Below are 20,507 nucleotides of genomic sequence, written 5' to 3'. Positions count from 1 at the left end.
TAAGTATTCATTTGTTAACATACAAAACCACTTGTGGAAGCATAAAATCATTAAAGAGCATGCATTTGAATTTACATATGTCAGATGTTTACTGTAATCGAGACATGCAATGAACGTAAACTGCTGCTTAAAATATTCAAACATTTAAGATTTGTTTTAATGGATGACAATAAACAAATTGTAACTGAAATCGTGTTTACTACAACCTTCAGAGACGTTTGTGCAAAGCCTTGTCTCGAGTATTCAAAAATAACAAAAGCTTTGTGCAGGTTTTTTTCATGAGGGATACAAAGTTTGAGACAACACAATGAAATTAAACTGAACAGGCATTTTCAAACAGTAAGAAATTTATACAATAACGTTTAACATTGTTGTTGTAAATTGTAGCAGCACCGAGTCAAATATCACATCGTAGAAATTCACAAGACTGAAAATACTCAAATCAAAATCTAGTCTGGCTTTTGGAAACAACAGGCCAACATCACGCCAAAGAAAGAAAGGTTAAAGAACGAGACCAATTCTAACCATTTTCACTGGGATGTGACAGAAGTGGCTTTTTAAATAGACAAAATGTTTTATTTTTGAACATTTGACATAAGAACAACTCAAGAATATGTCATAATCAATGTCTTTTAACAGAGGAATTGAATGTAGAAAAAAAAAAAAAAGCTCTGTTCGCAACTAACACTGATCGTCCCCCAGGTGCAACACTGCATCGTCTCCATGCCGCGTTGTTCTTCAGGTTGCCGTGCTGTCAAGTAGCTTCAGTCCAGCAAGCGACAGTTTATGTCAAGATATCCATCACGTTCCAAGAGTCATTCCTATGTTTAGTCTCAATTAACGACATGTCAGTAAGAGGAGCTGTGATTCACGGCCGTCTTTGAGAGTTTATGACCAGACGTGGACGGCGTGGTCGAGTCGCAGACGGAGGGCTCCGGCTGCCGCACGGCCTCGTCCAGCTCGCTGATGAAGTGTTTGAGGTCCTCGAGGCAGCGCTCGCGGATCTCCCCGAGGTTCTCTCTGAGGGGAACCTGCAGCTGCTTCTCCAGGTTGGGGTCTTTGGCCACCAGCATCTTCACGACGATGCCGAACGTCTCGCAGTCCTGCCGGTACACCTGGACATGGACAAACAGTGTGAAGACCTGATCTCAGACACATTTACACCCATTTGCATGTAGCTTGAGTTCTACAAAGTGTCGACAGGCGGAGGGTTATGAGGGGATGAGAAGTTGCTTCCTTCCTGTTCCACCTGTCACCTTGGTGTAAATCCTCCAGAGCCTGAGCCGGTCACTCCGGTGTTAACACGCATCGTGTAGCGTCAAACGATAAACACCTATCCTCTCAAGTTTAATGAGGCCCTTCATATAGGACAGGGCAGCTCGAGATGCCATAAAAGCCACTTGAGTGGAGGCTCGGAGGCATATAATAGGTGTTTGAGGGACAATGAGGAAGAGGTGCTGGAGTCTTGTTAGGGAGCTGGGATTTCACACCCAGCCTCAAATATCACATAAAAACAATGGAGGGAGCCTGCTGCCTCCTCACAGAGTGGTTCGATTTGTCAAACACCAAAACAGACCTGTTTGAAACTTGTGTTCCTTCACGTGAGCTCACAATGAAATAGACATTTCAACTGAGGGTAATACTTCTGTATCAGTTTCCATTTTCTAAGACGGGATGAAGTTCCTGACATTCTGTGGATAAACCCCAGACCCAAGAAATGTAAATAAATCCTGCTCCTTAATCCTGCTGAATAAAGTATTAGTCATAACAAAGAAATTGCAGGCACCACTTTATGGGGGATTATTAGGAATAAAAAACCCTCAACAATCATTATTAGTTAACCTCTCAATTATCTTAGCCATTAGTCATTTGGTCTAAAAAATAATAAAGATAGCAAATACATCAACCACCAATTTAAAGAAGCCAGTAGTGTTAAATTACTTGTCAGACCAATGGTCTTGAAACTTGAAATATTCACATTTTAGATGCTGGATCCAGGGAATTTGTATATTTTTGTATCTATGAATAAATACAAGATAATCTAAACAATTGTTGGTTATTATTAAAGGAATGGTTTCAAAAAAAAAAGAAAAAAGGAGAACCTGGAAATCTCACATAGAGAGGGGAACATCTGATGGAATTAAAAAACTCAGAATACACAGGATTACAGTGCATTAATGGTTAAGAAAAACACGACCTGCAACATACACGGTTATATTCTCGTTATCCTCTTGTTTCTTTATATTTGAAAAAAGACTTAAAATAAATAACTGCCAATATGCACGACACACAAGGATTAGACAACTAATTGGACAGTGTGGTTCTCTATAGGAATAAAAATAATAAGTTCAGAGAGTCATATCTCTGTTTCTCTAAGGGTCACTACTCCCTTTTCTCCATCTGTCCCTCCACCATTTCATGATACACGTGTTTTTCCCTCTTCTCATTCTGTCCAAACTTCCATCTTTTAATCACGTCTCTTCTCTGACCCAGGGAAAGTGATTTAATTGACCAACACTGCAGCTTGTTACATCGAGTCTCAGAGCCGCAGGCGGACGCACAAGGGCACTTCCAATGACAGGGGCTGTGCACGGATGTGTGTGTTTATGAATGAGCCCGTGCGCTTGTGTGTGTGTGTAAAATTAGGCCAGGCAAGGGTGGGTTACAGCCATTCACTGGATGCCAACAGTGGCTTCTGTGCTGCAGGGCGTTCTAACTCGCTGGCTTATTTATAGACTTCCACAATGTTCCTGGATTGGAAAGCGTGCTCGGAGCTGAGGGGAGATCTCAAATAAAGATCTGGTGGCCAACAGAGTTAATGTACTAGTGACAACAGTTGGCAGCTTTCCAAAATCGTATTAAACATGCACACCAAGGTTGTTTTCGGACATGAACTCCGCAAAATGTGTGGAATTTGGGGTCTGGACAGTTTGCAGTGGAGACGGTCCAGGTCAGACGCGACAACAGGAAAATGTACGGAACATTCAGGTGAGCGGTGGGGACTTGGTAGAGCAGCAGGAGGCAGGACGTGAGATGAGAAGTTGGCAGGAAGAGTTACAGAAAATGTCCAGAGCAACGTACTCTGACATTTGCGTCCTTGCATTCAGTCCCTCAAGAAATTTTCAGGAAAATGTGTAGAATTCAGTGCAAAAGAAGGAATTTCCTCCTGACGATGACTATTTACTGAAGATGATTCCCGGTGAAGGAGTGAGACCAGCGTTTCTACCTTTATGTAACAATGAGGCCTCTTAACTTCCTCCGTCTTGACCCACAGCAAACTCAGCCGTACAGTACAGAATCGCAAACAATGACAGGAATCAACACCTAAGTCATCTCCTCAGGGCGTTTCTATACGCTCCTCATGTAAAATGAATGATCAAGTGGAAGATGTTATACAACTCTCAGACTAACCAATCAGAACAGCCATCCTGTACTTCTGATAGCCATCTCTCCTTCTAATCTTCAGTTAATGTCCCGTGGTCTAATTCAACAGTACATCTATCTATTCATCAGCTCTTCTGAGGAAGTATCCATCAAGCACGCTTACAAAAACCTCTATGGATCCTGGGAAAAGCTATACAAGTTATACATCCTGTATTCGAACGCACTTCCTGAAATCCCTCCCTTGTTGTCCAATAGGGAAGGAAGGGACCGGTTCTTGACTTATTGGGAGGGGTCACTCAAGACGTTTCTAAAAATGTATTGTTCTTTAAACTCAATTTATTCTATAGCCGGAAGAAACTGCATGTCCTAGTGGCTGGACAGTGTTAATTGAAGGTGGGAGATTGGGAGTGAGTGAGTGAGGCTGCCTGGTTTCAGAAGTGAGAGAAAGAGAAGAATGAAAGAGTGCAGATTCGCCATCCTCACACATGAACCCTCAGCGAGGCTGGAACTCTCTGACTCGTTTGTGTTGCAGCCAAATATATGTAGATTCCTCACAAATGAAATAAAACTCCCTTTATATGAAAACCGAGGTTACGAGAAGGAAAATTTGATATCCTTTATTGCCTCTCATGCCCTGTCACTCAATACAACCGGTTAGTCGCAGCAGCAGCAGCCAAAGTTAACTTTGAAAGAAGTTGAATTTCTGCGGAGTGATTTCAGCTTTGGATCTGAGACTTTTTGGAAGAGCTACTGGACAGGAGTGCGTTTGTGGTCGTGTGTGCAGAAGAGATTGCGAAACCGGACCGGGTGCCGAGCCAAACATCTGGCCGACACTTTTCAAGTGGCTGAACCGCGAGCGCCTGCTGCGACGGAGACGCTGCGGTGACTTGGCAGAGCACGTGTGAAAGTGCGTGTTAAAAAGTGTGTTAAGAGCGATTAGCCGCATGTTCTGGGGCATGATGGGAGAATTAATAACAGCCACCAGACAAGTGCTCGTAAATTTTCCGAGGGTCTATTTTGTGAGGCAACTTTGGCAGGTGACCAAGCACGATGTGAAGGAAAGTTTATCAGGTTTTGATTCAAGAGAGGAAATGTTTTTCTAACGTTTTCGCGCAGATTTGTTCAGAGAACAAGCAACAAAATCTGATTAGATCTGATTGCTTCTTTTCATGGGCTGGTTGTGTTCTCACTCACAGTCATGACAACATTCCACTTACATTCAATCAAATCACACCAAATTGTACACACTCATAGATATCAGTTCACTAAATATGCTAGATTGTTCCCCCATCAGCTCAGGCTATTCCCTGGGAAATTGGTGAAAATGTGAAAAACCTGATTGTTAAAGTGAAAAAGAAGAACCTGGATCTGTGCCATAATTGAATGGGCTCTTTCTTGGCCCATGTCCCATCCTTCCACCAAGTTTTGTGGATATCCATTCTGTAGGTTTTGTGTAATCTCGCTGACGAGAAAACTGCCACTGTCGAAAACCTAACCTCCTTGGTGGAGGTAGCAATCCAGGCTTGTGATGACAGCGTGAGGACAGCCAAGTCACACGCAACCGAGGAAACGCCGCTTTACTGAATCTCATAAAAGCCGAAGAAAGGAACAAGAGGAGGAAAAAACGCTGGAATAGTCCGTAGAAAATGATAGTCATCTAAGAATCTGAAATCCTGGAATGAAAACATGAAACTTCATATCCCTGTGAAAGTGGAACATGCTGTTCCGACCACTTTAGGTCTTTCCAGAATTCAAGATTATAGCGGGTGGGGGGGAGGTGATGACAGCATTCAAACATTTCCTAATACCTGAGCATGTGAAATAAAGCTCATGCACCGCAGTTTAAATGTTACACAGTTCGTCTTATACGAGGAGCGAGAGGAGTCACAGATGGTGGAGAAATAGACAGGCAGTAAAATGGGCCAGAGGCTGCAGCGTCAGCAACAGTGTTATAACAGCCTATGGGCCCTGTGGTGCAGCTTGACGTGAGAGCCCAGTGTGTGCCCCAGGGCAGAGCTGGCTCAGGTTTAATGGTCCCAGTAAAGCGGTGGTGGCGCTCACTGGTGCAGGAATTGCCTTCATTAGATAACTGAGCGGAGCTGTAACCTGGAGCCTTGGGTGGTTTTAGCTCTGTTAAATGCTTCACCCCCCAACTCAGTGTACGTGAAAACCTATATACCCTGACTAGACTGGACTTGTGTTCCTGGTTACATTTATATGTTCATGTATATGTGTCCTCTCCAGATCACTGTGTGCAGGTCGGTGCGCGTGTGTGTGTGTGTATTTGTAAAGTACCTGGACTTTGCCTTTCACACATGCACAACACAGCGGGGGGGTTCACTTTACAGACACATCCACAACAGCAACAAATCCTGATGTATTAACTCTGCTGCGGAGATCATGTGATTTTATTGACACTCAGACAGCAGCATCAGCGCTTATCACCACAAACTCTCAACATCTTCGTCGGTGTCTTCTCCACGTATGGCGCCGCTTTTTCACCGGAAGATATTTCTTTTCTTTTTGTAGTTTTTTTCCATTTTTGCCTCTGACGCACATTAGAATCATCATCATCAACCCCCCAAAACTGGTGGACAGAGAAGTTCATTTCCTGTAATAGGTGACTGTTCCAGTTCGGCCTGTCCAGTAAAACAACCCATGTGTGAGTCAGAGAACCCAAGGTCACCATATGTATCGGATTATAAGCTGGAGGTAGAGTGAGTCTCATGCATGCACTGTTGACATTTATTGAAAAGTCTCACAAATTACCAAGTTGTAATGGGAGGATTATAAAAACAGTGATTTTCCAAGAGCTGCCCAAAAAAATAAATGATTTAATGTATTTTTTTACATGAATACTAATATGGAATTCAAACTGCTGTGTCCATCCAAAACAGTTTTTATCAGCTCTGACAATAAATTACTGTAAATGGAGCTGAAATGTTTAAGAGGCTCTAATATAACAGAAAACTCACAGATTTCCAGAGGTAATGTGCTATTTCAATAGTTATTTTAACTTTTTTCCGGTTGGGAGTTGCATTTCACACGTTATGTGCTGGAAACGTACCTTCTCTATCTCCTGGGCTTTAGCTGCGATGGCCAGCGCTCGTTGCTCTTGAAAACTTTCAGCGGACTTTTGGCTCTCCTCCACCACAGGAGCTACCAGGGGGTCCTCTTTTTCTGGAGCTTCTGGAGGATGGTTCTCCTCCTGAAATGTTCAAGGAGAGAAAAGAGTGAGCTACAATTCCATGGGGACAGGTTCTAAAAATGTTTTGAAGGGGAAACATTTTAAAAGAGGAGGGGTAGATCTTAGAAAATGCTTTGATAAAACATCAGTAAAACCATAATACAGAGGAGACTGATTCCATTAGTTCCCTTTGATGATTAAGGCCAACTCAGAAAATCAATATACCAAGATGACAGAAATGTCAGTGATATCTTTAAGATACTGCAGAGAAAGGGAAATGTTATAGAATGTAGGTCAGCAACTTATAGGCGCATCGCATATAGTCAGTACAATGCCATGACCTGACCTATACTGACTAACTTCGCAGGAAAAATGTGGTTGATGAAGCGAAGTATAAAAACGTAGATATCCTGAAGAAGCGGCTCTGGCTGGAAAGGCAGAGTCACATCTACAACAGGTCAAAGACTTCAATGGACTAAATATATGCACTATATCAAATGACATGCCCTTTATATCACGCTCTGTTATTACTTAGCAGATTATGACAAGAGCTTGGCTCCAACACCAAGCGTATTTCTCTGTGTAACTGACTCTTATATCTTAAGAGCATCAAAAGTCTAGCCAGATAAGCCATGGTGGGCCATCTAATGGGAAGACTGGAAACTCTAGTACCCACAAGTACGACTGTGAAAGCCAAAAGAAAAGCACAGGGGGTGAAACGAGGCCAACTTGAGTCACCGCTCAATTTTTTTTTCTTTACTCATTTCCTGATACTATTACTATTTGAAGGCAGGGGAGCAGAACTGCCCAGCCATGACTAAAAGTCCACTCATACATTAAGGGAAACAAGCCACAGGGTTCGTCATACGTCTAAGATGGTAGAGGGAAGAAATTACAGGAGATGGTACATCACAAAGTCGAGTGTGGTCTAAAATAAAAAGGCACAGCTCATAAAAGCATCATCCAATTATTCCTCCCTCAGATTCCTCCCCTGAAGCCAAGTCCTGTGTGTTCACTTGTGTGTGCATGTATGTAAAATTGTGTTTGTCAGTGAAAAAACATCCCGGTCCACGTCTTTCACTTCAGCTTCATGGGTACAAAACCTGGGAGGGATGTTTTTGTTTCAACACAAAGCTTGGCTTGGATTCTTAGAATGCATATAAAGATGGGACAGAATGATCGCTTGCCAAAAGTGAAGCCAAAATGTCTCCTTCGCTGCCACCTGGTGGCTGCTAGCAGTGTAGGTCATAAACCCTGCCTCCCCTATGTTAATGGCTAATATATATATTTTTTTTTTACTAAGACTGAATTTGCCAGCCATGTTCGTGCAAAGGTCAAACCTTCCTAACAAAAGTAAAAAACCTTTTAGGAACATCATCTTGCACATAGTGTATGTACAACAACACTGCTACAGGAAAGGTTTGGGGTTTATTATAACCATCAACATTTATTAACCAAGCTATTTGGTAGATGTTCCACAGGATGAAAGAAAAGTTTTTCCTGTTATCGCGCTTTAATTGTCCGGAATTTACAGCTTTGTATTGGGATGAAACCTTCTGGCGACCTTTGCAGTGCCAGGACCAACTCCACACCCATTAGACCACCCCGGGTCACAGCCAGTGCTGGTGCCGCTCTGTTGGTGCCCCCCTCTTTTTGTCTCTTCTGTCTGGGGTGGCTCCAGAGAGCCTACGAGTGTTTGTTGAATCCCCGCAGCAGGCAGCGGCCGGGGCCATTAGTGCGAGCTTTACTGGGGGCACAGCACAGGCCCTTTCATCTAGGCCAAGGTTATGGGTTTGTGCCCCCCTAGAACAGAGGACAACAATGCACCCCGGGCTGGATCAAACACAGAAGCAGACGCTGCAGTGTGTATGTGTGTGGAGGGGTGGAGCACTTAGTAAAAAACTTTGATCACAGCAGTTGATGGGGTGGCGGTGGGTGGTTCCTTAAAAAAAAGGACATTAGAAGAAGAGGAAAGGAGTTTTTCTGTGTTGTGACTTAAAAAAAAAATCATCAATGTGCCCTTCAAGAACTTATCCATTAAGAACACATAATGGCAACATTCAAATGACCTACAGAAGGATCTTAAAAAGATCTAAAGATGCCTAATGAGATAAATAATGATGCTCCCTCGGGATTAAAGCAGAATTTAACGACAAAGTTTAACAGGCTTTTTGATCAAAGTGACTTTGTGACTTGTAAAAAATATTACAAGTTAAGCACATTATGAGGCCATTAGGTGGTTAACCAATGTCAATGACTCTCTTTTTCATTTTAGACATTTAGAGCAGCTGCTACAAAAGCAGTGCTGTTAAAAAAAAAAAAGGAACGAAAATGGGTTTAAAAATGTATCATCAGCCAGAAAGGAAATGTTTATTCTAGTGATCATAGACAAGAAAACCTTTCCTTTGGGAAAATAAACCTTTAGTATTTCTATTTTATATATGGCTGTGTTTCTTTTATCAATATAGTGTACAGTGGGAACCATAGTAACCAACTAACTCATGTAATGTTTGATAAAAAGGTATTCAAGTGTTTCACAGGTAATTTCATCAGGTTTAAAAACTGATAGACCAGTTACTACCACTAGAATTTGGTCATATTTGGAACTGACTCTCTTATTTCACAGACACTTGGTCATGTCTCAGTCCTTGAGAGCAGAAAGCAAACACAAAATCAGAGTTTGTGTTATCTCAGTTTAAAACATACAATTTAGCACTTAATTCAAGTGTCTGAAAATCAGGCAAACATGGATGTCTGGAGGTCCATCGGTCTAGGTAGTTAAGACCAGATCTAGTGGATATATTGTAATTTTGTCAACGCACAGTAAAGTTAACCCTCACAAACTTAACGCTGCAACTACATAACTTTCTTGAATGGCAACACTGAAGTCTTTACTTTCTCTGCCATCCATATCATATGATGTGTGTGTAGACGCAGGCTGTTGATATATACATTAAGACATTTCCTGTGAGTCTAACGATGCATATCTGCTCCTCACAACCACAAGACCTGCGACAAGCACCAGACGGTCCCAGCTAACAAACATATTCATTCATATTCTTCAGCAGAAAAAGGAAAAACAGTCTAAAAACGTCCCAATGAGATCCGCAGGGACTCGAAGCAAAGATGCCGTGATAACGTTGCGAGCGGGGATACCGAGTTAGCCTCTTCACTTCTGGGTGGCCACAGCCAGACACATCGCGCCTAATCACATCTGATTCTATTTACACTCCCCTGCGTAGTTATCAGCAAAACAAGCTATTATTTTCAAAACAGGCAGCGGGGGGTATCCACCTTCAGCACTTACTGAAAACAGTAAAAGTATTTTCTTTTTAAAACGAGGGGAACTACTTATTGGTCGTCACTCGAGCTCCCCTAACTCCCATTAGTTCTGGTGATTGAGGTCTGCTTACACCCCAGGTAAACAAAGCCCAGGCCTGGTGGCTTTCATGCTCTGTGTGAGTGCCACTTTAAAACCCATTAACACACTTCAATGGGACAAGATGTTTATTAGAAGGATGGAATTTAAGAAGTTCCAGGTGCATCCTGCTGTACAGTGACATAGTGGACAATAAGCCTCCTTGGGTCTCTTGAAAGGCGCTATATAAATTCAAGCTATTATTATTATTATAAATAGAGCGGTGCATCGTACATTTAGGACTGAATTTCTGTTTTTAAGACCAACCGGTTTATATTCATGAAAAGAAACAAAGGGTTGTGATGGGTTCTTGTTCGTCCAAAAGTCAAATTCAAGTGCAAAAACACAAAAGCCATCTTCAGACTTCACCTCGAGTTTGCATCTCACATATGAAGAATGACAGTCGTATATTCTACGGTCAAACGCGTTCAGGAGAACATTGCTGAGCATGCAGGAGGAAGGACATGACACAAATTCCAATGTAGAGATCGGCATCGGCATCACCGGCATCGGCATTCGTCTCCAAAAGCTCTCGAATCTCATTGTTTTTTCCATTTTGACATCTTCTTTGTGTTCTACATGTATGACACCTCTTTTTTTGTTAGCTTTGCATCCATCACTTTCTAAAAATGGCATCACTCGAAGTAAATGCACGACATGTTCTCCAGCTTCGTTCTCACATTCGCTAATTTGGACATTATCCGGAGTTTCTACTCAGGGGCTGCAAAATAAATCTCTTGAGAATGTCAGGAGCAACTGACTCGGACATTTGCGTTCCCACATGCAGCCCCTCCAGATAATTTCAGTCGATTATCAGCATGTCTGAAAGCAGCTTATTACAGCAAGCAGTTGTCATCTGCCTCCGCTCACCTTGTTCGACGTTGCGCTGTGTGGAGAGCCTTCTCTCGACAGGCCGGGAATTTTGTCTGGAGAAATGAGAACAAAACCACAAGAAAGTTGGACATGGTCAAACTTCAGCAAGGGACAAACTGAAAGTAAAGAACAAGATACTAGAGAGGAAGGAAACCGCAGAAATTTAATGGAGGAAAGTGGACGATTAGTGAGTCCAGAAAGAGAGTGTGTTTGAGGACTTTAGGGAACAAGTTTAGTTTCAGGATCCAGACAGGTACCGAGGCTAGAACATCTGGAACGAACAACAAACAGGGCATTTGCCACCGAGCTCCAAACTCCAGTGAGAGGATTCACCGGCCATCTTGATAGTCACCTCCTATGAACAAATACGAGCTGTAAGCACTTAAGAAAGTAAAAAGAAACGTCCCAAAGTGGAAATGTCGGCTTCAGGAATATCCATCAGACATCCTATCCCCTCTCCATCTTCATCCCCACATGACCTGGTGGCATCTTTATGAGGCCTGACAAAGTGGCAGACAGAGTGGGGAGGACGACTGCGGGACACATTAGAAACGCTCCCTCCATTTCACTCAGGTTACACAGACTGGGAATAGGTTAAGTTTAACGATTGTAACCTTTGACTATTACTGAAAACAAATCCTCTGCGTGTCAAGTCATTAATTAATATTGGGGGGGGAAAAATGGCCGAAACGGTGCAGAGACTTTGCAGAGAACGGTAAAAAGGAGTCGTGCTGAAATCGACTACTTCCTCAGTTAACTTCTCTAAGCTTTCTATGACAACTCTTCTGTACTTACCAGTCATCTTGCTCTGAGAATAAGTCTCTTCATAACCTGTAGGAAGACCAAACCGTAAGGTCACTGGCTGTGAACATAATAACTACGCTTGTTTCTCCTCCAGCAAACACGCAAGCATTCTAACTGCTCTGATGCACCACCAAAAACAGGCTTAATGGCGTTCTGCACTACTTTTAAAGAGGTTGTAGTCATTTCAGTCATTGTTTGCTGCCATCTAGCAACCATTTGGAATTTCCCCTTATTAGCATTACGATGATGTCACATAGTCAAGTGAGCTTCGTGAGTAAAAAAGCACAGATCAAATGGAAAAAGGAGAAATGGCCCGGCTGAAGATGGTAGCAGATCTTAATAAACAGGGAGGTCAGAAGGATTGAAGCTTCAAATCCTGCAAAGGACATGCAGTGAACGAGGAGATACTTTAGCACTTTTCTGTTCCACTTGATTCTGATAACTTTCAGTTAACCTGCAAATGGACTTCCTCCCACTATCAAGAAATTAAGCCAGAGAGCCAGTGTGTGCAGTAGTGATCGGGGGAGGGAGCGGATGGTAGTGTGGTCACGTCAATGGAGACGCTTTGGCTTTGTAATCTCGGCCATCTTTATGTACAGTTGATCATCATTTGAATATTGCTCCAGACCAGAAAATTCAAATCAGAATCAGATCAGTGTAGGTACAGTGTAGAAGTGCTAATGCAACTCCAAAACAGGAAGTAGAAATGATTTATAAGAAAGACTTCATTACACCAAAATCACCACTTAGTTCTAATTCTAATTAAGAAACAAAACAGATGATGCAATTTACTTCAGACCTGGGTGATCGAATTTCAGTGTCATAAAGGTTTTCTGTTTAAATTGGATTCCTTAGGTTATAATATAGGTGCTCAATTATATTCTATAGGGTTGAACTTGAATGTATCAATGATTCTAACTATCTACAGGCCTTAAATTAATTATTTCCTCCGTCCGTGCATCTTTCTCAAGATTTAGACATCCAAACAAAAGCCAACATTTGTCTGACATGACAAAGATGCAAAGTGACATTCGAGGAACAACAGATGATCTTATTCTTCACCCAGGTCCAAGCTCATGTGCACATGGCTCCATGTACAGACCCATAGTGTCATTTCCGCCCTGTTGAGGAAAGAGCGACCCCCAAAGGTGCTCAGTGACACCCGCGGGACCATCTGGACCGTCTGCACCTGCAAAGCCAGCCGGCCAGATTATCAGTTGTGGATTGATAGTGAATAAAAATAAAAACAAAATAAAATAATTTTCTGCTGGTGGTTGTCCTGATGTGAAAGAGCTCCACACTGCGTCAGCTTGCGGGGAAACTAAGAACTCTACATACTCTTGCCTTGCTGTGAAGGAAAAGGCAGGTTCTTGGCCCTTTCTGGTGAGTAGCCTCTGCTGCTGACGCTGGAGCCGGAGCGACTGTGGGGGGAGCGTGCCACCTCACGGCGTACAGGAGAGCGCTCTCTGATGGGGGGGAACGGGGCGGCCTTTCTCCTGTAATGGTCTCTGTCCTCCCTGGAATAGAAGAGGAACGTGTGACCTATTATGATTTTAATGCTCCAAACTTTTAGTGTCACAGTGAATGAAAAATCATCTCCTTCTAATCTTTTCATAAAAGACCTTTCCAATTCTGAACCAGTCTCCACTACAACTAGTATTGTTCTGTGCAAACAAGGCACAATGCTGCCATCTAGTGGTGTTTAAAGGCCACTGCACAGGACTCATTCTTACCAATGATATCAGTTGTAAAACCGTTCTCAATGTCAAAAATCTAAAAGAAATCTCATTGACTCTCTCTCCATCTTCAAATCTGGTATCAAATCCCATCTTTATAAACTGGCATATTCAGCCTGATTGATTTCCATCTGGCAAACCTACATAATGTTTTAATCACTGTTAATTTTATTGATCTTTCTGATGCATTTTTTTTTTATCTGTGCCTTGTAAGGTGACCTTGAGTGCTGTGAAAGCCGCCTATAAATAAAATGTACTATCATGATTATTATTACCCTCTGTCCAGGTTGAGGATGGCCTGGACTAGTGTGTCTTCTCCGCTCTCTGGGAGCGACCTGGGCGCCGGGTACATTCCCTGGGTTCGCACGTTGTGAGGAGGTGGAGCACGGGCACTAAGGCAATAAAAAACAGTGTTAGAAGTACATAAACAGAAATACACAAACAAATATTGTATAATATGAAAGATGAGAAACATCTGGTTCAACAGTGATTGTAATAATCATTTGGTTTAGTGTTTAAGCTTGTGCATCTTCCTCAATATGCAAAAATGTCTCATAAAGAATCTGGAGAAGTATAAAACCCAAAAGTAGTCACATATGGTTTTGACTTACACACAATATATTGCCGCATATAAGGTGGAACTCATCCAGTAGCTGGATCATGTCTCTATTCTCTATCAGGATTTGACCTGACTTGAAACATTTATCCAGGCTGAACAGACAAGTTCTGGTTCAGTGTGGCTAAAACAAAGACGATTTTCTTAGTGTAATTCATGTTTAAGAATCAGAAGGTCAAAATGTGCATGAGAAGCTGCTTCTATAGAGCTTCGTGCTCCCTTCATGCTCCCTCTGTGACCCTTTCCCAAACTCCCCATAACCTCTCTACCGACCTCTGACCTGTACTTGGACCAAACTCACCAATCAACAGGCCGGAATTGACCTCAGCGCCCCTTCACAACTCGCAATCATTGCTCGCAATGAAAGCCTTTGTATCCTTGTGTGTCTGCCAAGTGGCAACTCTACTAGGGGTAGTTTCTTTTGTAAAATGTTGCCTCTGTATAAAGTGTTGCTTATGCAAACAGGCCAGGAGAACAACAAAGCACCATCTCAACACAGCCCTGCCTCCACACACCCACTCGCTACACAATTTACACACTGAAGTCTGTTGTCTGTTGTGTAACAATATTGCTACTGCTACCTGGTAACACACAGGATAAAAGACTAATCTTCTACTATACAAGTACAGTTTCCACATGCATTTGCACACTTGTTTGTAGCGAGCTATAGCTAGTCACAGGTCAACTAATGTTAGACTTGCTTGCCCTGATGGAAGCACAGGTCAAAAGACAGAGTGAATCTGTCAATTAAAATCTCCAGTCTGAATTCCTGCAATCCGATCTGCAGCTTAAGTACTGCCACTGCTCAGCAAACATTGCTCATCTTAGCAGTTGTCTAATACTATGGAGCCAGGCGAGACGTGAGGCTTGAAGAAATGTAAATAAGGTGCGACGGGTCAATATGGGCCAAAGCCAACCATGATAAATGATTGTGGCTGTGTAAACACGCTTTTGAAAACAGGAATATTGCAAACAGGGGCCTGATGAAATCCTGCCCGAGCTGAAGCAGAGGAATGAAACACCAAAGACTTGTGGCAAGCCTCAGAGGAGAAGTTTACCCAAACTCCATCGTCCGGCCTGGATGAGGGTCCTCTCTGGGTACTCTGTAAGGAAAATCCTCCTGCAACACACAGTTGAGAAAATGTAAAAATAAAAACTGTGAGGGTGAATCTAAATGCCATTTCTTTTGCATGATTTGGATGTGTCCCAATGTAAACCAACATTATTTTTACTTAAAGAGGTGCATTAAACTTCCATTCTTCTCCAATTACTTCCCTACAGTGTATGTAATCGTATCTCTTGGATTCATGGCTGAAAATGTTTGCAAGAATGTCAGAACATGCCGAGTATAAACAAAATGCCACAGAGTTCGTTCATCAGCTATAAAGATAAATGCTTAGTTAAAAAAATAAAAGCCATCATAATGTTATTTCACAATCAAACAAGTCAAATGTCTGCCACACACTGTGGCATGAAACTCCAACTCAAAAGGAAGAGTTTGAAATATCTAATGTTAACCCTTTACTGTAGCACCTTCAGCTGGCCATTTATACGTGTGCATGATTAACTCCCATGGTATGCATCTGCCACTTGACTGCAGTTGTACTAAAAAACCTGCAATAACCTACGTTCAGATTAATCTAACTTAACTGACTTTTCAACGAGGATGAGTGTAGATGGATTGAGATGTCTGACTTTTAAAAACATTCTTGGCTCTCATATTAAGTTATTGAAGAAGGTTTCTACAGCTTTAGTTTGTCTCTGATTTACTTTGTTAAATTATGAATTAAATAATTTCTTTAATGGTGTTCTTTTGAGTAGAGGCAGCCGAATTCTTGTGATTTTTCAGTTTTATCTTGTCCTCACTCATTTTTATCCTCTGCCTTAGCTCATACGCATATTACAAGTGATGCAGTAATGTCTGACACGTGGCTCTCACCCTTCTTGCAGGCGGAACGGCTCTGCGTTCAGCAGGGAAATGAAGGTTGTCGCCGTGATAGCTCCTCTGATCTTCATGGTAATTCCGGGGGCCGCCTCCATTCGGGAAAAAGCGGGGACCTCCTTCGTACTCGTACCCACCCCGGCTGTAGTCCTCCTCAGGTCTGCCAAAGGGGCCCCTCCTCTCCACTGGTCCACCTGCTCGTGGGTACGGACCCTACAAAAGCACAGGTACATTTGATGGATTGGACATTTTTCTCAGTTGACTAAGCTGTGTTATTCTCTTTCCACCATTGCCCAATAAAAGGACATATTCCAGCTTCTCAAAAGACATTCTTCACTGTGTTTGTATACTTTAAATTATGATAAGCAAAGTGTATTATACATAATACCAGGGAAACAAAATAGATCCTGAAGCGACTGGGTTCACACTCACTGGTCTCTCGTTTAAAAAGCGTTCATCATACACCTCTCGTATGCTCCTCTCTCTCCTGTATGTCACTGCAAAAAGGCAGAGAGTGAAAGATGCTGAGTGCACTGTACATTTCATCCCACACAACAATAAATAAAAAACAGTTACAAGTGACATTCAGATGCAAAAGAGAGTAATACATTTATTCTGATGACTAGTTTTTGCAACAGTACAGCCAGTCATGCGAAAACACTTTCAAAGACATACAATCTCTAAATGTTAACCCAAACCTTGTATGTGCCACTTGAAATATCCTCTAATAAATGACCATGTTTTGTTAATTTGTAACAGTAGAGGCATTTTGTTGTTGTTTTCTAGACCACAGTTAAACTGATGCACTGTCAGAGTTGATTAAAAACTTACTTTTGGACTCTGTGTTATATAAGATGATCAGCACAATCTGCAAAACAACAAACAGCAATTAACACCATATATTAGCAACAAGCTTTCGTGCCTGTATTTCTAACGAGGTCTTCACAGACAAAGGAGGGAGACCTCTGTTTGCATGAAATGAGACAAGAGGAGGACCAGTGTTTGCATTTGAACATGAATCCAGTTACTGAGCAGGTTGAGGTTACTTTCTGCACAACACAGACCCACAACATCCATTTGACTAACAACACCGGCACACAACGCGTTGACACGCAACCGACCCACCCGCAAAACAACACCGTTACAAAAACAAACGCAACATCTCCTGTTTAGCGGTAATTCCCTCCTAGCTTCTGTGTCTCCATGTAGAGCTAGCAGCTAGCATTGCTAATTAGCTAGCCTCCATGTATGCTGCAAACATCCGCACGTTTCATTCCACCCGGCGGTTAGCGTAACGTTACATACAAAACAAAGTATAAATGTGTATAATGAAGCAATGTCCCCTATCGATGGACGTGCGTGTGCTAACCTACACTGAAAAGGTGGTTTATTCCACGCAAAATAGCAAAACACAATCGCACCCTCCTCTATCGGATAGTTAGCGTAGCCTCTCCCGTTTGGACAACACGTTTTTTCATTGGACGAGAGGCGAGTGTACGTCATCGACTTGCGACGTTGATGTATGGCGTTTGTTGCTGTTTGTTAGCCATTAGCTTCCTGCATTGAAATATTACGATTTTAAGCGAATTTACAACATTCTAATGGTGGCGGTAAGTCGTTTGGTTATTATAATGTATATATAATTGGCAATCAATCGTTTGTCGTAACTTGATGAGGTCAAACGTGACAAGAATTAATGGTGGACTTAATGAAGTGTAGCGTGAAGGCTACCCAAGTAGCTAGTTGTTTACTGTTTATTCAGACATTTTGTGACAGTGCTTGTGTCTCTACAGTGTGTTGAGTGTGTCCAGGATGAGTGGAGGGTTGGCACCAAGTAAAAGCACAGTGTATGTGTCCAACCTGCCTTTCTCTCTGACCAACAGTGATCTACACAAGGTAATTTATATTAATAATCATATCTGTTAACCACAAATAACAGTTAACTCATATAGAGACGATGTTCTTTGTGTCTTTTCAGCTGTTCACCAAATATGGAAAAGTTGTCAAGTAAGTCCTGGCTCATGAATGATTAATGAAAACCAAACTGTAGCTGGTGCAGATCCCCTGCAATTTTCAGTTAAATGCTCTTAATGTGTTTCTCCATTTTAAATGTGTTTCAGGGTCACAATTGTTAAAGATAAAGACACCCGGCTGAGTAAAGGGGTGGCGTTTGTTCTCTTCCTGGACAGAGATTCGGCTCATAACTGTGCAAGAGCAATAAATAACAAACAGGTGAGTCTATGTTATGTTTTCACATATCGTGTGCCACTGACTATGTTGTTATAGCAATATTTCAACTATTTACCTTATTCTGAATAAGACGTTATTTCAATAATGATGTTCACATAAGTTGCTAAGAGAATATTCCATTCATATTCCTGTTTACATGTTACAGAGCAGAGTCTGATTATAACTCACATCAACATTACGTCCTACTACTGGCATCAGTCGTTGCAAATGCTGTGTAAACACCATAATGAGATTAAGACATATATATATCTATATAATGCTACTAAGGTTGAAATACTCCAGATCTCTTAATTATTGCTTATTCAGAATATGACCATATTCAGGTTAAGGTAACCAGAAAATATTCTCTTCTTAATCTTGTTAATATTGGTGTCCTTGTATTGTAGCATAGGCTTTCAGTGTCCTTGTTATTGATGCTTCTTTAATTGATATTCACAAATGCTTTCATGTCCCAGTTGTTTGGCAGACTGGTGAAAGCGAGCATTGCAGTCGACAACGGACGAGCAACTGAGTTCATAAGGAGGCGGAATTACACCGACAAGACCAAATGTTATGAATGTGGGGTGAGTGAGGATCAAACTTTGTTGAATCACAATTGCAAGTTATCTGTTTCCAGTCCTTTCTGAATGGGGGGAAAATAAAATGTGGTGTGTAGAAAATATCTCAGAAGCTTGTCTGATGTCTGACTCTCATTTTATTTGTGTTTTTTAATAAAATCACAGGATACAGGTCATCTGAGCTACGCGTGCCCCAAAAACATGCTGGGAGAGAGGGAGCCCCCGAAGAAGAAGGAAAAGAAAAAGAAGAAAAAGGCCCTACAGAATGAACATGTGTAAGTATTTACTAAAGCCAATATTGTGAGATATTGTACAATTGACTATTTTTCTAATTCTTACACCTTTTCTCTAATAGCGAAGAGGAAGAAGAAGAAAGTGAAGAAGAGGGAGAGGATCCGGCTTTAGACAGTCTGAGCCAAGCTATAGCTTTTGAGGTAAGTGTGCACATATACTACAGAAAACAATTTAAAAAACAGTGTAGTGTAACATCTGGCTCAAGTTTTTGCATATTATACTGTGAATTATATCTAGTAATGTTCGTGTCCTTTTTTGTCCTTGTGACCTAAACATCACTTGTAACATCCCTACAGAAATAAAACATGTTTACTTATTGAAAAGAGGAGCTTAATATGTATCATTGTTTGAGATGGAAGTTATAGGAGTTTGAAAACTAAACAATCACCAATTTGTCATATTTCTTCTTGTTGTATCCCTCCAGCAAGCCCATATTGAGGAAGAGGAGGAAAAGAGGAAGCAGACGCGTTTGTCTCAAGAGGCGAACGCGTCAACATCCTCAGATTCTAGGAAACCAAGGATTAAGAAGAGCGCATACTTCAGTGACGAGGAGGAGCTCAGCGACTAATAATAATGAACATTTAGTACATAACCACCAAATAGTTTGGTCCATATGGATTCAATTTTCTGAGTTTCTTTGTGTTACAGTGGGGGGTATGTAAAATAATAAGATGCTTCATTTTTCCCCCTCCAGAGCCGAGACATTTTTACATTTTTAGAAAAAAACGGTGGAATTTTTCTTTGTTTGACTAGTGATTGTGTTTCTTCATGTATGTTTTTTATGTCAGTCAATAAAGAATTGTTTCTTAATGGCCGACTAAATAAATGAATGGTTAGTCCAGCTTTCACACAAAATCAGATAAAGAATTTTGAAGAAAATAGAGATTCAATAATACAAGTTCAATAAAGCAAATGGCAATAGGGTAGTAAACAGAGCTGATGAAAAAATTCAATTTATTGGTTTTATTTTTGTATATGAGTAATTGTGTATGTCAGGTGAGTATAAGATTGTATACTTTGAATAACCATGTCTTGCCAAAGAAACATTTTATTTATACAAAAAAATGTCCACATGCTACATTCTCAAAAGTGAGGAAGATGATTATCACAAAGGGAATGAGCACATGTGAGTCTTAAATTGCTGCAATCCAGGTTTCAGTGCGGTAGAATTCCATCTGGTGACGTTAGCGGTGGATCCACTTTGTTAATCCCTGAAATGAGCCAGGTTTTTGGGAGGATCTGTGGAGCTCGCTTGCGTCAGCACGAAAACAAAGCGAGGGATTCCCCGATGTTTTCACGCGTCTGTGCTCATGATGAACCTGTGCGGCGAGTCTGCGGTGGGAGAGCAGACGCAAAGATGGAGGGATGCGAGGGGACAGTGAGTGGGAGCGTGTTCACGCGCTGCTGCTGCAGACGCAACATCAGCTACCGTCTATTGCTGCGTTT

At 41.7% G+C, this 20,507-nt stretch overlaps 2 protein-coding genes across 8 annotated transcripts; one reads left to right on the top strand and one right to left on the bottom strand.

Moving 5' to 3' along the window:
• Window positions 1–127: 127 nt before the first annotated feature.
• Window positions 128–17,461, bottom strand: pphln1 (periphilin 1). Of its 7 annotated transcripts, none has more exons than XM_035147808.2 (12): window positions 17,334–17,461; window positions 16,792–16,828; window positions 16,393–16,457; window positions 15,958–16,173; window positions 15,077–15,138; window positions 13,678–13,794; window positions 13,005–13,183; window positions 12,769–12,855; window positions 11,658–11,693; window positions 10,860–10,915; window positions 6,452–6,592; window positions 128–1,115 (listed from the first exon to the last, which is right to left on the bottom strand). In XM_035147808.2, coding segments are annotated over exons 2-12 (1,227 nt in total). In that variant the 5' UTR covers window positions 16,793–16,828; window positions 17,334–17,461; the 3' UTR covers window positions 128–848. The 7 variants fall into 7 exon arrangements, with proteins under 7 accessions (XP_035003699.1, XP_035003702.1, XP_035003700.1 ...); XM_035147811.2 differs by having other exon boundaries at window positions 13,011–13,183; XM_035147809.2 differs by having other exon boundaries at window positions 17,382–17,460.
• On the top strand, window positions 17,424–19,871 carry zcrb1 (zinc finger CCHC-type and RNA binding motif 1). The gene is made up of 8 exons (XM_035147815.2): window positions 17,424–17,570; window positions 17,754–17,856; window positions 17,939–17,967; window positions 18,081–18,192; window positions 18,666–18,773; window positions 18,933–19,042; window positions 19,123–19,201; window positions 19,486–19,871. Exons 2-8 carry the CDS (start codon window positions 17,773–17,775, stop codon window positions 19,627–19,629), a joined length of 666 nt encoding a protein of 221 aa, XP_035003706.1. The 5' UTR covers window positions 17,424–17,570; window positions 17,754–17,772; the 3' UTR covers window positions 19,630–19,871.
• Window positions 19,872–20,507: the final 636 nt, after the last annotated feature.

The sequence above is a fragment of the Hippoglossus stenolepis genome, chromosome 22 (genome assembly GCF_022539355.2).
Source record: "Hippoglossus stenolepis isolate QCI-W04-F060 chromosome 22, HSTE1.2, whole genome shotgun sequence".
NCBI classification, from domain to species: domain Eukaryota; kingdom Metazoa; phylum Chordata; class Actinopteri; order Pleuronectiformes; family Pleuronectidae; genus Hippoglossus; species Hippoglossus stenolepis.
The sequence above is the reverse complement of the archived record's forward strand: the minus strand, read 5'-3'. Positions and strand labels throughout refer to the sequence as shown.